General features: G+C 38.4%; 1 protein-coding gene across 8 annotated transcripts in view; it reads right to left on the bottom strand.

The window, feature by feature from the left end:
• Nucleotides 1-15,343, bottom strand: part of WDFY3 (WD repeat and FYVE domain containing 3) — a 171,175-nt gene that overhangs the window by 14,692 nt on the left and 141,140 nt on the right. For 7 of the 8 annotated variants that reach the window (XM_057402032.1, XM_057402030.1, XM_057402029.1 and 4 more), the window contains 16 exons: nt 15,103-15,180; nt 13,873-14,100; nt 13,041-13,094; nt 10,533-10,701; nt 10,173-10,336; nt 9,277-9,425; nt 8,887-9,007; nt 8,431-8,516; nt 7,993-8,073; nt 7,251-7,305; nt 6,774-6,893; nt 5,828-5,945; nt 4,669-4,775; nt 3,756-3,909; nt 842-933; nt 307-519 (listed from right to left, as the gene is read on the bottom strand). In XM_057402032.1, coding sequence (XP_057258015.1) covers nt 307-519; nt 842-933; nt 3,756-3,909; nt 4,669-4,775; nt 5,828-5,945; nt 6,774-6,893; nt 7,251-7,305; nt 7,993-8,073; nt 8,431-8,516; nt 8,887-9,007; nt 9,277-9,425; nt 10,173-10,336; nt 10,533-10,701; nt 13,041-13,094; nt 13,873-14,100; nt 15,103-15,180 — 1,989 coding nt within the window. The remainder of the gene's footprint in view (nt 1-306; nt 520-841; nt 934-3,755; nt 3,910-4,668; nt 4,776-5,827; nt 5,946-6,773; nt 6,894-7,250; nt 7,306-7,992; nt 8,074-8,430; nt 8,517-8,886; nt 9,008-9,276; nt 9,426-10,172; nt 10,337-10,532; nt 10,702-13,040; nt 13,095-13,872; nt 14,101-15,102; nt 15,181-15,343) is intronic. The other variant, XM_057402027.1, reaches the window with a different exon arrangement.

Below are 15,343 nucleotides of genomic sequence, written 5' to 3'. Positions count from 1 at the left end.
CTGACTTGGCAGTGAACGTACTTTTTTCTTTATGTTGATTTTTAGAGTTGAACCACAATTCATCTCACCTTTGCTTTAAGGGTACAAAGGGGAGAAAGAAAAAGATATTCCTAATCTCACAAGCAAAGCCCAGAGTTGATTTTTATTGCATTTATGATGAAAATGTAAATTATTTCAGATCACCAGGAGAATATTTATGAAAAAAAACTCCCCAGAAGTTTCAGTTCTAAACCACTTTCCCATTCTATATTAATATGTTTCAATTTGAGTGTCATCTGGCCAACAAGAATTCTACAAAGCATGTACCTGCTTTGGTATCTGTCCAAAGTTATTAATGAATCCTATGGTAGCTGTCTCTTTTAATGGATCATTGATGTTATATATGTCCACTTGTCCCTCATAGAAGAGATGGTGAAAGACATTTACAGCTTCAACTGCAGCAGGACCTTGCTGTTTATAGCCAAAGATCAAGTCAATCCACTCATGCAGATGTGCACTCACAAAATCACATTCCAGAGCCTGAAATTCAAAGGGCATGCATTAGAACTAGCCATATCCATCACTGATTGAGCCTAATACACCTGCCACAAAGAAAATACAGAATGTATTTTGACACATTCTCATTACACTTTGATGAAGCTTTTCATTGAATCAAGTCTTGCCTCAACATACTCCCTAACTAAAGAAGAAGGGGAGAAAACACCAGTTCTGCCGACCTTTGCAACAGTTAGCCATCAACATAGAATTCAGGGACTAGCTGGTAGCTGTGAGTGCTTAGATTAGTATGTAGTGGAAAGTCCCAACTGACGTTTCCTATTGTCAGTATTAAAATGCAAATTACCTCTCGATGAACTCTGATAAATTCACGAGGATCTCCTTTTGCCCATGGGGGAAGTATTACATCACCAAGTTTAGTGCCATTTTGTTTGCAACCTGTTAAAAAAAAGTAAAAAGAAAAGTTTGGAGAGAAGTACTGAAACTGCACTGCAACAGCAATGGGGAAAAAAAAAATGTTAAAGAAAATCAAATTCTAACATCTTTCCTTCATAAAGCAACCCATTTCAGTCATTTCTTTAAAATACTGAGTCATTTTTAAATGTCAGCAATAAAAAACGAAAAATTTCGACTCTGTTGTTCATGTAAGATTGCTCACAGAAGGAAGAATTCAAATATTCCTTGCTAGGACTTTTGAAAATGATCACAGAATTGCACAATGATTTGGGTTGGAAGGGACCTTAAAGATCCTCTAATTTCAACCACTCTGCCATGGGCAGGGACACCTTCCATTACAGCAGGTTGCTTAAAGCACTGTTCAAAGTGGTCTTAGTTTCTGCTCTGATTTTGATGATGAGTGTTTCAGCATATGCTCTTCAAAACAAACACTATTCTTTTAGCTAGTGGTGTTGATTAGATTATGCTTCTTCAGTCTTCACAACTTCAAAAGGTGTAGTCTGAACTCAAAACCTTTGTGTTTCCCCATCAAGTACATGATTAATTCAGTTCCATTTTTCTGCTTGAGTAAGTTTCTGCTTTTCTCTCCCCATCATGAGAAAGGTCCACTGCAGTCCATGAAAATTAATGAAAACAACAGCAAGTAAAATAGCCTTCAGTAATCATTGCACAAACAGAAACTTGTTATGTCAGTTGAGCTCATACCTAAGCAGCCAACCCTGTGACAGGGAACTGCTACCATAGGATCTGCCCATTTTGCACTCAGAGGGCATGTGAGTGATGTATGGCTTGACTTCATGAATGAAGATTTGGGAAGGGCTTTATCCACGGTTACTACAAGCGTGCTGATGACTAAAAAGACCAATGTGTGATAGGCAAATCCGGCTGCAAAAAGCACAACAAAAGGTCTCCTTGGGTGGTATAGACGAGGCACGATTCTTTCTATGTTGTCTTTTGTCCTCGAGACTAATTCTGCATGTGTTCTCAAAGGAGACAACAGCGTTATGTATGGCGTGTCTCCAAGTCTCCCGATTGGAGGCAAAGGTGGACCACTGATGGTAGTCAATATGGCCAAGGCTGAGGTATTGTTTCAGGGAGTCCTTATATCTCCTCTTTGGGGCACTTCTCTTGTGGCAGCCGGTGGCAAGTTCACCGTAAAACACAATCTTAGGGAGGCGGTGATCCTTCATCCTAGAGACGTGCCCTGCCCAGGGTAGCTGTGATTTCAGCAATATGGCCTCGATACTGGTGACCCCTGCCTGCTCAAGGACAGTAACATTTCACACATAGTCCAATGGATGTTTAGAATTGTATGGAGGCAGCGCTGATGGAAGCGTTTGAGGAGTCGCAGGTGATGGTGGTAGATAACCTATGATTCAGACCCATATAAAAGAGTAGACAGTACAATGGCTCTATAGACACTGATCTTTGTACTTTTCTTCAGGTGTTTATTGCACCAGACTCTTTTATGGAGTTTTCCGAAGGCTCTATATGCCTTTGCTATTCTGTTACCTATCTCTCTGTCGATTGTGGCATCTGAGGAAATAATGCTTCCTAGATAGCTGAACTGCTGAACTAACTTAAGCTCTGACTCGCCAATGGTAATGTGGGGATGACGGTAATCTTCTTGTGGTGCAGGTTGGTAGAGAACTACTGTCTTCTTCAAGCTGACTTCCAGCCCAAAAAGCTCAGCTGCCTCCGCAAAGCAAGATGTTAAGTGCTGCAGAGCTGTTTCTGTGTGGGCAACAAGGGTGGCATCGTCATCAAAAAGCAGTTCATGGACAAGGTGATTTAGGGTACAGTAGACCTCGATGAACAAAACGGCATTTATATTCAATATCATACCGATGGGAGTCTACTCAATCTAAGGTGAATGAAGGCCCACACTAAGACCCTAAATCACCTTGTCCAGAGGGCATGTAGTGACAGGAGAAGGGGGCATGGCTTTAAACTGAAAGCAGGTAGATTTAAATTAGATTTTTAGGAAGGAATTCTTTACTATGAGTGTAGTGAGACACTGGCACAGGTTGCCCAAAGAAGATGCAGCTGTCTCATCCCTGGCAGTGTTCAAGGCCAGGCTGGATGTGGCTTTGAGCATCCTGGTGTAGTGGAAGGTGTCCCTGCCCATGGCAGGAGGGTTAAAACTAGGTGAGCTTTAAAGTCCCTTCCAGCCCAAATCATTCTATGATTCTATGATTTTTCTGGTAATGGCCATAACTCTTCTGTGTGAAACATACTTGGGAGAGGCTTTGTGGGGTGTTCTTTTGGTGTTACTTTTTGTTTTGTAAGGTAGCACTTTGTTTTGTAGGGTGAAACATGATTATCTCTGTGTTTTGAACTGGTAAAAAGCCCATCATAAAAAACACAACACCCTGAACTAAAATCCTTTCTGGGTACTTTAGTATCTCATTCAGCAATTAGAATATTACAATTAAAATTATCATTAACATATCATTAACTGCTTAAAATAAAAATTAATTGCTTAAGAAAATACCTTCAGTCTGATAAATCTGGAAAAGTAAATCTGAGGTATCACAGAGGAAATAAGAATTCCTGCTACACTCCTTCCAGTGAAATTATGAGTTCTGAATCATTCAGTTTTTGAAATATAATACTGAATAAGCATGTAGTATCAGGAAATACCAGAAGTAGTCCTGCTTATGCTTTCATGTCAGAATGTGCAAGTTATCTATTATTTTCTCACGCAGTTAAACAGATCTTTTCTGTGAGACGCTTCTCTCACATTGGACTGTCTGGCACTGTTCTTGCACCCATTGCAATGCTATCAAGCTCTTCCTGCCTACCTAGGTCAAAATTGTTGGAATTGAGCAGGAACTCGGGGAGGTAGAAGAACTCTGGGATGAGCTCCTTCACATCTGCCATATTGTGCTTCGATGCTGAATACCAAGCCTCCCGTACGCTGTGAAACATTCGGTCGGCCAGGTCAAAGTGACCACCCTGTGGGACAGAGCGAGAAGCATGTCAACATCAGAGCATCTCTCAGAACAGCAGATTTTCCAAGAAGGCAAATCCAAACATCCTCTGCCTAATAAAGACACTATACAAGGTAGCATGTTTCTTCCTCTAACACAACAGATTTAAACAGCTGTATTACTTTCTGGTATATCATAATAGAAAAGAGTGAGATACAGATAATAGAATTTTAAGAAGAGAGTTGTCTAGTCCCATTTCAAAGTTTAGTCTCTTCTAGAGCAACACAAATATTCTTGCCTGATGGCTTCTGTCTAGGAAAATATTTGGCATGTAATGTTACAAACCCCATTACCCATCAAACCGCCAAACACTTCCAGGCTCTGCAAACATTTGTTTATTTTAGCACTAGGTGACTAAAATAGCTCTTTGGATAAACACATTGATTTAAAATAACAAGCTTTTCACACGCCAGTACAGAACCAAACATATGATTCTTTCTACAACAGATGAAAAAAGCATGATGAGCAAAGTCATTATAAAACTTGCTTAGTTTTCTGTGTGCTGATATTTTGCTCTGCATACATTCATAAAAATGTTCAAACTACAAGGAAAAAGGTGAGTTCTGTTACCTTTTACAGAGAAACATCAGAAACCTGCCAGGCAATAACAACTCTGCTAAAAATATTTCTTCTACCGTATTTGTGTAAACAAAGCCAGATGATCCTACTTTTCTCTTAGGTCTCAAATGAAAAGAAACACAAAGTGAAGTGATGTAACTCTTACCTGTAATCGTAAGAAAATTTGAGTAAAAGGCTCCATCCGGACAAGATAGGAAGCCACTATCATGGCTGATGAATAGTGGGTCCCATAGTGATAAGCTGGGGTTTCCCCTGCAGAAGATTAAAAACCACATAGAACAAACAAAGCAGTTAGGTAACAGAATCAGTAGCAATTAAGGAAAAATTAGTGCTACATTTTAATTGCTCTGTGACTTTTGACATGTTTAAAATTGGAATTTTTAGCTTTCACTCTTAAGAATCTGAAAGCTTTCTGTTTTGCCATGGCCACTGCTCGAGTTTTGGCTGCAGTCCAGTAGCCCTAATTCAAGGGGCTTCTTTTTCACTTTTAGCCTTATTGATTACTGTGGAATTAAAGGCTTGAGTAGAAATAGGTCTCAGAATTCTTTGCTACAGAATTTGAACAGCTTTTACTTTGCTATTTTCCTGCCAAAAAGTCTGCATAAATACACTTAGAACATACTGGTTCATTTCTAGAAATGAACTTCTTTGCCACCTGCTGTTTGATACAGAACAGCATTGCAGTAGTTGAACAGGCTTGTATCTTCAATAAAAGTACACAAGAAATGTATTGTGCAATAGCTGCCTTGCCAAATACACAAGCTTTATTGTCAATACATAAGGAAGCTCTAAAATCAAGAATACATAATTTAATTGCACCTCATTGAGTAGACTGTTTTTCCCGAGAAAACGCTGTTTCCTTACAAAAACCACATGCATCAAGACAAGAAATGAAAAAGCTCAAGTACTGCTTGAGTATTTCCATTCCTTTGTACAACTTATTCTCTTGCAGCAGCACTCAAACTGTATTAGCAGAGACAGATGGTTGCATGCTTCATGAGCATGCCCATTCTAGCCTTTGGAAAATGTTAAACTGCTCTGAATGTGCAATTGTTTTGTCTTCATTTTTACATACAAACAAATGGTGTTATTTGGATTTAAAACAAACAACAGAGCAAGAAAACTAATGTCCCTTTTCTCTAATTTAGTATTTGTTGGAGAGTCACTAAAAACCACAGTAGAGGTCTGATTATCAACATCCAGACCTCTTGATCCATACATAACACAAAAAAGCCACGACTCCCTCTTATCATGTGACAGGCACACGTCCATCTTCTCTTCCTGCTGGATGGATCACTACTTACCATTAGGATCTTCCCAATCTTTGTATCGCTTCTTATACTGAGCTAACCTATCTTCTGTTTGAGCTCCCATAGGTTTGGCCAGGTTTCTGAATGTCTTGGGGTTTGTAAGATCCAGCTCCTTTAAAAATAAAACAGATACCAATTAAAAAAACCCAAAGAACAAAAATCCCCACTGCAAACAACAACAAAAACACACAATAAACAAACCAACCCTTTCAAAACTGCTGATTACTATATTTAAGATCACATACCTCTTAAGGCTGTCATCTTTGTTTTCTACACACACAGCAAGTGTAGTGTCGGATATGCTTAAAACAGTCCTTCAGTCTGATCCAAGACAGTCAGTATTTTTTAATTCACATCTGGGCTCTGGATAATTTTTGCCCTGCTCCCCTCACCCTGCTCCCCAATTCCCCTGAATTCTGCTATTGAATACTTCAGAAGCACCCTTAACAATATTCTATGTTATGGTCTAGCTGGCAGCAATGGCTGCCCACAAAAACATTAATAGGATGCTTGCTCTTTATCAAAAGCAATTGTTTCACCATGGGGCCAGATTTCACAGTAGCCCATATCACACTATTTTGGACAAGCATGCTTTTCCTGTGGCCATAATGTCCTTCTGGATGTTCAGTAGAAAGTTAATACAAAGGAACTGCTGCAACATAGAGAGGCAACTGCCTCAGAAAAACCTATAGACCCTGGCAACAGTCCAATAACATCTGTAAACTCAATGCAGGCAAAGACCTGCCTACATAGCACAGGACAGCTAAGAATCTCTAATACCCTACACACTGATAAGTGGGAGGAACATTACAAAATAGGTGAAATCAAAGAACTGGTGATACAGACAAGTCTCTTTTACCAAGGCAGTATGACCCAGCTGTAATATTTGCAAAACCTCCAACATATAAAAGATTACTGACAACACTGACAAAATATTTACCTCTGAATCGTAGTCTGCAAGGATCCAGGGAAAGACAGGGTACTGCATGAGATCATTATAGGATCTGCCAGCCAGTGTGTTTAAGTGCATCAGGTACTGGAAGTTACTGATTTCTCCTCTCTTAAGGAAGACAGATAATAGCATTGTAAAGTGTTCACTTTACAACAACCAAATGTCTATGCTGCCAGACTGTCAAAGTGCTCAGCTGTCCCCAAACGTACACACCTTATTTCAATATTACAATGCTCACTCTACTTTTACCTCAGTCCCTCCCCTTGCATTTTTAACGGTAGAACCATTTCTTACGTGACAATGATATCATGGAATACTACACACTAAAAGGCTAAGATACACTTTCTGTACTAGTACATTCCACTTGTCCAAATAAGAGGATGCAACTTATGTGCACTGATTAATTATGTATCACTACAAAATGTGTATAAAATAAAAGAAAACCCTCAACATTTTCATACTTACTTCCCATCTTTGAGTAACAGATTTTTCTCCCACTAAAGTGCTAAGCAAGCCAGACCTAATGGGAAGGAAATGTATTTTCTTACTTAGCAATAAGATCTGGGTTACATCTTCACATGACAATCTAAAGTTTTAAGATTAAAACTTGTAAATTGCATCAATTAGAAAAATGGGCTTTGTTCCTTTTTGCTCTAGCAATGCCTTTTTTCATTTCTAAACACATACCGTTAAAATTATACACATTAATTATGCAATTCAGTGCAAGTACAAATGTATCTAACAGGGTGCTGATGGGGAAAATAACAACTTGGACAAATCTAATAATGGCTTGGGCACTCCAATTCCTTTTGGAATGTATCTGTATACCGATAACATTAATCCTGATAGCATATATTAATTAGTTAGAAAACATACCAATGCTGCCAGTGATATTAGCACATTCAAAATAACTGGAACACAACATCAGTAGTTATTTATTTTGGTAATGCCTGATTTTAAATTGAGGTCACAGTACTCTCTAGTGAATCCTGACCTTAACACAAGCATAGAATCACAGATTGGTTTGGGTTTGAAAGGACCTTAAAGCTCATCTAATACCAACCTCCCTTCTATGGGCAGGAACACCTTCCACTGATAAGGTTGCTCAAAGCCCTGTCCAACCCGGCCTTGAAGCATGATTTAGTTGAAAATATGACTTCTTAGAAACTGACGAGCTATACAGCTTGTGAAGAACAGAATCACCTACCCTTGCTCTACGCTGGTGTTTGGTCTCTGCCCAGAGACCGACTCTGAACTGTCAGTTAGAGATGGCACCACAGCCAAAAACCTGAATCAATAGTTAAAAGGAGATTAAGATTAGTGTTTGCACCCTCAGTATGTCATCTTCTTAGAAACAGCATGCACTTAATACAGTTACAGATTTTGAATTGAGCAGCTATGTAACATCCTAAACAAAATTGGAATCGCCCTCGGTCACTGACCACCCCCAAGTTTCACATGTGGGCATTAGTGCCTTCTAGTGGTTCTTTTGTGCAGCACTAAGTTGCTAGCAGGTGGTTCACTGCCTCAGACCCATCGCTCTTGCCATCTGCTTCCGGTTTTTAGGTCACTGTAGGCTCAAGTATGGCTCAACACATATATTTGTAAACAGTCCAATTAACTGTTCTAACTTATTTTACAATACCTTTGATAAACTTTGTTTCTAACCCCTTTTTGGAAAGCTAGAAGGTAGTTCCGTCCATCTCCTGAGAAAACTTCAACTGCAATTGGCTGAAAATAAAGAGGACAAACCCATGTCAACACTAACACATTTGCTCGTCACCTCTGAAGGTCAGGCACAGACCTTTAGTCATACTGTACTACATCTGACACCAAATTATATTGAAGCAGTCTTTGCTTAGTGCAGCTCAAGATGTTTTATTTTCAGAACACTAAAATTCACTAAAATACACCCAAATAAATTGACCCATGGTAAGCCAAATGTTCAAACCAGGATGCCCAGCTTAAGCACTTTAATTTCAATACAGTGATTACCTTCAATTTCCAAAAACTGATCAGTTATATATTAATTTTTAAAAATGACAACGTTGTCAAAAAAATCCAGGTTGGCTCCTCAAACCAAATATGGTGTCCAAGTTACCTGCAAAAGGTATCTCCTTTTATGTACTTCCTTGATATCTTCATATGCAAAAATGCTGCATGTTCTTTTGAGTTGACTTGGACCCTGCCTTGCTCCCCTGGGTATGATTGGCTCATGCATCCTGCAAATGAGCATAAACAGTCAAGAGAGAAGTGATTAAAAAGAAGATAAATTAGAAGAATTATTCTCTCAATTCATATAAGAGTCCAGGTACAGAAAGAGCTGATTTTCACGATATACTACATAAAGCAATTTGTGAGCACAGAGGAAACTGCTCCTGAGGTCCTTCTGAATCCGACATTATTTTGGAGTTGACTCTTCCAAAATCTCAGTAAATAAATTCTTGTTCAGCTACCAAAGACTGAAGAAACTTTCTATTAAGCTACTCACTTTGGAGGCAGTGTCTCAATATCCCGTATTTCTCTGGTGGCTGTCATGGTAAACCCATCAATGACATAGAAGTGCTCTTTCCCAAAGAGAAGCAGCCCTTCGCTGGTGTCAAGGCCCTGAACCCGAGCACAGTGGTACATATGCTGAATCTGTAATGAAAAGCAGACACTTAGCAAAAGCAGGTTAACAAGTTTAGGCTCAGACTGTGACTTTATTTGAACAAGCCCCAGACACTGCTTTATCACTTGCAGATACAGCAAAAATTTTGCTATTTCCCCCTTAATGAGATACATACCTAATGCCTGTGATTACCAACTCGGGAGTTAAATAAAGCCTTCTCTGTGTGATATAGATTTGTATGTTACAACTTATCTTCTTGCACCATGCTTCCTGAGCATATTTGAGAACCTGTAGCCCATCTGACTATGATCACAAACGTATTTACTGGTATACTTCAGTCAGACAAAGTCTGAAATACCAAACACACAGAATGGTTGTTCAACATTGCTCTTGGGGATAAAACACTAGCTATCAGGGTTTTCCATTCTAATGAAGGGAACAAGTTCAGTACTTATACTTTCAATATATATATTCTGTCTGAACTCATTAAGATGACAGGATAATAATTCAAACATAGGATATTTGTAGCTTTTGTTTCAGAATATATTCTTTTTTGTCTTAGCAGACAGAAGAAAAAGAATGTTTCCAGTACAGGGTTTTCAGCTCAGGATCTCTTGGAACCACAGCACACATCTGGCTTCAAGGAAGAAGCTGATGAAATACTAAGAAAATTGAGCTGTAGATCAGTGAAGGTATTCAGGACAATTATTTGTGCTTGCATGTAACGCAGAAATAACAACACAGTAAGTGCTTAGTGTGTTTGAAGTACACAGTACCTTCTCTCCTTCTTCAAGAAGTCGAAGCAAAGTTGTATTGTCAGTCTTTTCCTCTTCATCAATTGAACTCCCTTCAACAATTTGATCCTGTGATTGTTCCTGGTTCTCATCATCTCCTCCATCAGGAGCAGAGCGAGATCGTTTTAGGGGAGGCTTCACTAGGCCTGGAAAAGAAGAGAGAAAGATAAATAAAAACCCGACACACAAAAAAAATTACAAGACTTACTGAACTTTGAAATTACTGATTCAATGCTGAGACCTTAAAAGAGGAGTCCTCAGGATCCTTATACAAAAGTATGAGAAGATATAAAGGCAGATAAATGTAAAGAAAACCATTCAGGACAAAACAAATGATCTAACCTTTGACTCTTGCAATAGTGTCCTCCCCGTGTTCTGGCTCCTGCTGAGTTGTTTCACCTACTGTGTTCTCTTCTATAGCATCCTGAAAGACTGCAGGGTTCCCAGAAGCCAGGCGCATGTAGTACTCCTTACTGTCGTAACTTATAGCTCTTCGGTAACGAGCAGGTTTCTTTGAAATAATTGAAGAAAACACTTGGTCAGTCAACTCCTCACTCCAGTGAACGTGTTTCAGGAATACTGAGTGCAGCATAGTGCAAGCCCACCAAGTGTTTTGTGTGTGTGCAGTCATATGCCAACACGGACAAAACCAGAGACTCTTCAGTAGATCTAATCTCTCAGCTAAATTGCAAGGGAGCTATTCAGCCACCCAGCTACTAATGGGGTTCAAGAAATGCCTGCAGATAAACCTACAACACAGGATGTAAGAAGTGTGGCCAGTATGTTTATGTACTGTCACAAAAAGCTGAGACACTTATGACTGAAAGATCAGATGGACATTTTGTCATCTTTCATAACTCCTTACAACATATGCAGCTTATTCATTAGCCAGCTGACCTCTCTGCTGGCAATAGTTTGAATAAAAAATTGCCACAAGGAAAGATACAGATATGGGGAAGTTGGTAGAAGCAACCAGGGGCAGGCTTTAAGGCTCAGACTTCTTTATTAATTCAGTTGTTTCTTCTTCAGTAAAGTTTCTGATGGTTTGTGGGTGACAGACCAGCACGAGAGTGGTTTTTAAAGAATTACTTTAACCAAAGTAATTCTTTGAGCATTGTCTGTACCTTTAGGTGATGATAATGGATTATGAACACTTCATTATAGCAGTGGTGGTGTGGTGTGTTGTTTTGGTTTTGCGGTTTGTTTTGTTTGGGGTTGGTTTTGTTGAGGTTTTTTTTTTGTGGGTGTTTTGGTTGTGGGGTTGGTTTGTTGTTTTGGGTTTTTTTCCTCCGTTGTCCATCCCGTCCCCTACCACAGGCTAATTCTTATGTTCCTCACTTGATTTTGGAGGTAACATTGGAAATAGAAGAACTACATGAGAACAATAAATATGTCAAAACAATGACAGGAAAAGATAAAACAGGTATTAAAGAGCCAAAAGCCTTTCCAAAATTGAAATACACTGATGCACATGGATGGATGAAAACACACTGATTTCATATTGCAGTTGAAAATTTTCTTCTCTGACTACTGTTTAACTCCACCCTCAAACTCTAGAAAGACTTGTGAATATGTTCACCACAGATATTTTTTTTGTTTTGTAGCATTATTTCCCATGTGTTTCAAAATTAGGTTGGGTTAATTACAAAATATCATTACTATAAGTGCAGTTCAATGCTTTACATTATGTAGAATTGTAAAATACCACTGACACTCCAGTCAAGATTTTCCCTTGTCCATTTTTGCACGGAAATATATAAAATGTAGGTTGTTTGGTTTTGTTTTGTTTGGGATTTTGTTTTGCTCATCTGTATGATAGCATAGTGGAAAACTAAATGACCCATGATCAGGATGACAAAGAGATTAAGATCAGCAACAGAGAGATTTATTATTTCAGGGCAAATTGGCTGAGCCCTCAAATAAAAAAAATTAAGGCACTGTGATCTAATTTGCTCACTTATGTTCAACTAAGTCTTCAATCATTATCACCATAAAAATACCACTTATAGAATGCTTAAAACCTCTGAGGAAACAACTTATGTATAGCCTACAAAGAGAAATCCTAACTAGTACCTAACTGCTAACATGAATAAATAAAACCAGTAACAATTTATATTGAATATTCTGTGTAATAGAATTAATTTCATTTATACATATTAGTTTATTTCTAAATGTAATTCAAAATGAGTGAACACACATTACACATTGTACTTAGTGATGGGCAAGACTGCAAATGTAATTAACAAGCAGCATAATACTAAGAGGCTTGTAGAGAAGCCACTTCCAAACAAGTCCTTTATTTCCAAGGCAGGATTCATATTTTTTAAACAAATGTGTAAATTTCATTAACAGTAAAAATGAGGAGAAGACTCAGCTAAGACAGGATTAATCTGGGCTCTAACAGAAACAAGTCTGTTACAGCTCATTACAGCCAAAAAGGAGCAAAACTGGTCACCAGATCCTCTCTTAGAAAGAAGCACTTAAATTTTCTGGTAAGTGCTTCCAAGTGATTTTGTTGCCCATTACTAAACAAGTTCCATTAACCATTAGTTCAGATCCCAAAGCCACAACACTTCACACAGTGAGAACAGTGATAGCACAGCCCAACACAGCTTGTTAGTGTGCAGCAAGGAAGGTAAGATCTACAGAAAATTTTATTAGATGAAGGTTGAGAAGAGCACAGTAACATCTTCTAGACTGATTACTGAAAAAACCTTTAGGCCTAGAAATAATTACTGAAAGAGCAAGTTGAAAGCCAAACATAGAAGCCTTGTTAAGATTGCCTAACATGCAGGAAGAAAAAGGTTGTATTTATGTCACATTCTTTCAGTCAGTGTACGTGTTCTTTACCTTTTGAGGAATGGTATCATCAGATGTCTCAGGAAGTCTACTTGAGAAGTCAGACTGAAAACAGGGCATCAATTATATAAGCATCAGAGAAAGAACACTTTTGAGAAGAATGTATGATGGCATGTTCGCCACTTTGTGTGAATTACACTGTCACTACAGCTATTGTGCATCAGATTGCAAGCAGATAAATATACCTAAGGGTTTAAAACTGGCTGAATGCTACCTTTTGAGTTTTTTCAAGCACTTTGACACTCCTGCTTGAGAAAAAAGATCCTGCATACATGTGTACATGCCTGAAAAGACAATAAAGACTGCTCCACTTCTTAAAAATGGTGTTGTAAGATTAACAGGAGCTAACTGCCAAGCTTTCAAAGGCCATGTGCTTTTCTGCTACACAGCCCATATTTGTGTTTTTGGACAGATGGAACTTCCATAAACACACCCGAACCAAGGCCCATGAACTGGTTTCAGATCGCTGTTTGCCATGCTGTTTAGCATAAGGCTGAGAACTCAGACTGAAACCTCCCATACTTATGATACTTCTCTACCTCTACAGGCTTGTAAAGATGCTTCTGCTGTGCACTGGCGTGACCACTTAGTTGATGCAAGCACACCCCATCTTATGTTGCAATTGCTAGTCTTTGAGTTCACTCAGTTTTGAGCCGAGTGATTTAGTTCCCTCCCTAAATATACTACTAGGAACAACTGGACATCATCAACCATTTAGGACATAACAGGTAACACCAGAGTAAAATAAAAAAAATTGTAAAAAAAACATACAGATTTTACAAAAGGGTATAAAATTACCCATCACAAAATCTTGTCTACTTACCAGTACGTTTGTTTCTTGCTCAGCCTCAGGCATGTAGGGATACTGAACGTAAAACATGTCATTTCGCACCATCTTTTTCCTCATTCTGCAGGGACCCTCAGTCATCTCCAACATCCACTTGTCAAGATGGGAGCCAATGGGGGGACCCCACAAACCTCTCTCTCGTAGTAACTCATATTCTATTTGAGACCACTCTTCTGTCACGTATTTTAATGCATTCTGCTGACGCTGAATACAAAGACATTTGTGGATGCATCAGGAATCATGCTTTTAAGCCTGTCTCTGATATAAGCAGAGACATTTTCCACAGAAAACTATGTAATAATAATTCTACTAGCATTTTTTAGTAAGCCTTAATGACACTTCTGGTGCCAGTTAACATAAAAGCAGGGCTCCTAATTTAATCTTCTCAACAAAAAATTAAGAAAAAAAAAAGTACGTAAAAGCTCTGCTTTTTGTTTATATCGTGAATTGAATGCATTTCTAAAAAAACAAATATGAAAGAAATGTAACACTAAGCCACTGATTTTGAAAAAGGATTTTAAGAATGGAAACAAAAATTGTTTTGGAGGTCTTCCCTGACTGTACTTACCCTGGGGAGAGAGAAATTAAATGAAGCAATGCCTGGTGATTTTTTTTTAACTAACTGCTTTCAATGTCTTATCTCTCTCAGAAGTGGATTTCTTAAGATTTATAGCACACAGCTCAGCAACTAGTTTGAACCAAAGGTCTTTGGGGATATTTGAAAGAAACCACAGGGTGCAATGATTTCATTCTGGAAGGCACAGAGCAGCCACTTTCCATCACTGCATGATTTGGGAAAAGTACCATAAAATTTTCTTCGTGTTACTATAACAGTAGTGTTTGTACACAATATTTCCCCACATCTTTTCATATATTTTTGTACAATGTTTTAGAAAGACAGCATATTCTAGCATATATCCGATCTTTTTTTTTTTTTCTTTAAACCCTTAAGGGAAGACTAATTAAGCTTCTCGAAAAAAGTTAAGATTTAACATGTAATATTGATAGAAGAGCTTTCATCTACCACCAGATCAGAATGAGTTTCCTCACTTATGGGATTGCATCTAAAAAACCTTAAAAATAACAACTGCATCTAAACATTCAAGAATTTTACCAATGACAACCTAATATTTTATGAGAAACGGCATCAGTCTAACCTAACAGGTGAAAGTATCAGTGTCAGGTAATGAATCCTCTGAACCATACCTCCTGATATTCCTTATACTGCATATCAACCAGGTCCCGAACCACTGCGATGTGAGTAAACATCCACTGGGAAATTTCCTAATACAAAGATGAGAGGACAGACAGAAAGATGCTTTATAAAAGATTTTGTTTAAATGAAAAGCCTATGAACTTGCTCAAGAAGGACGATGAATTTCAAACTACTGCATGCAACAATATTTAAGGTTTTGTTTTGTTTGGTGTTTCCTGGCAAGTATTTGGA

Source organism: Pezoporus wallicus, unplaced genomic scaffold (genome assembly GCF_028554395.1).
Source record: "Pezoporus wallicus isolate ANWC-B61680 ecotype Strahan unplaced genomic scaffold, APGP_CSIRO_Pwel_v1 contig_7178, whole genome shotgun sequence".
Taxonomy (NCBI): Eukaryota; Metazoa; Chordata; class Aves; order Psittaciformes; family Psittacidae; genus Pezoporus; species Pezoporus wallicus.
This window is presented reverse-complemented; position numbering and strand designations above follow the sequence as displayed.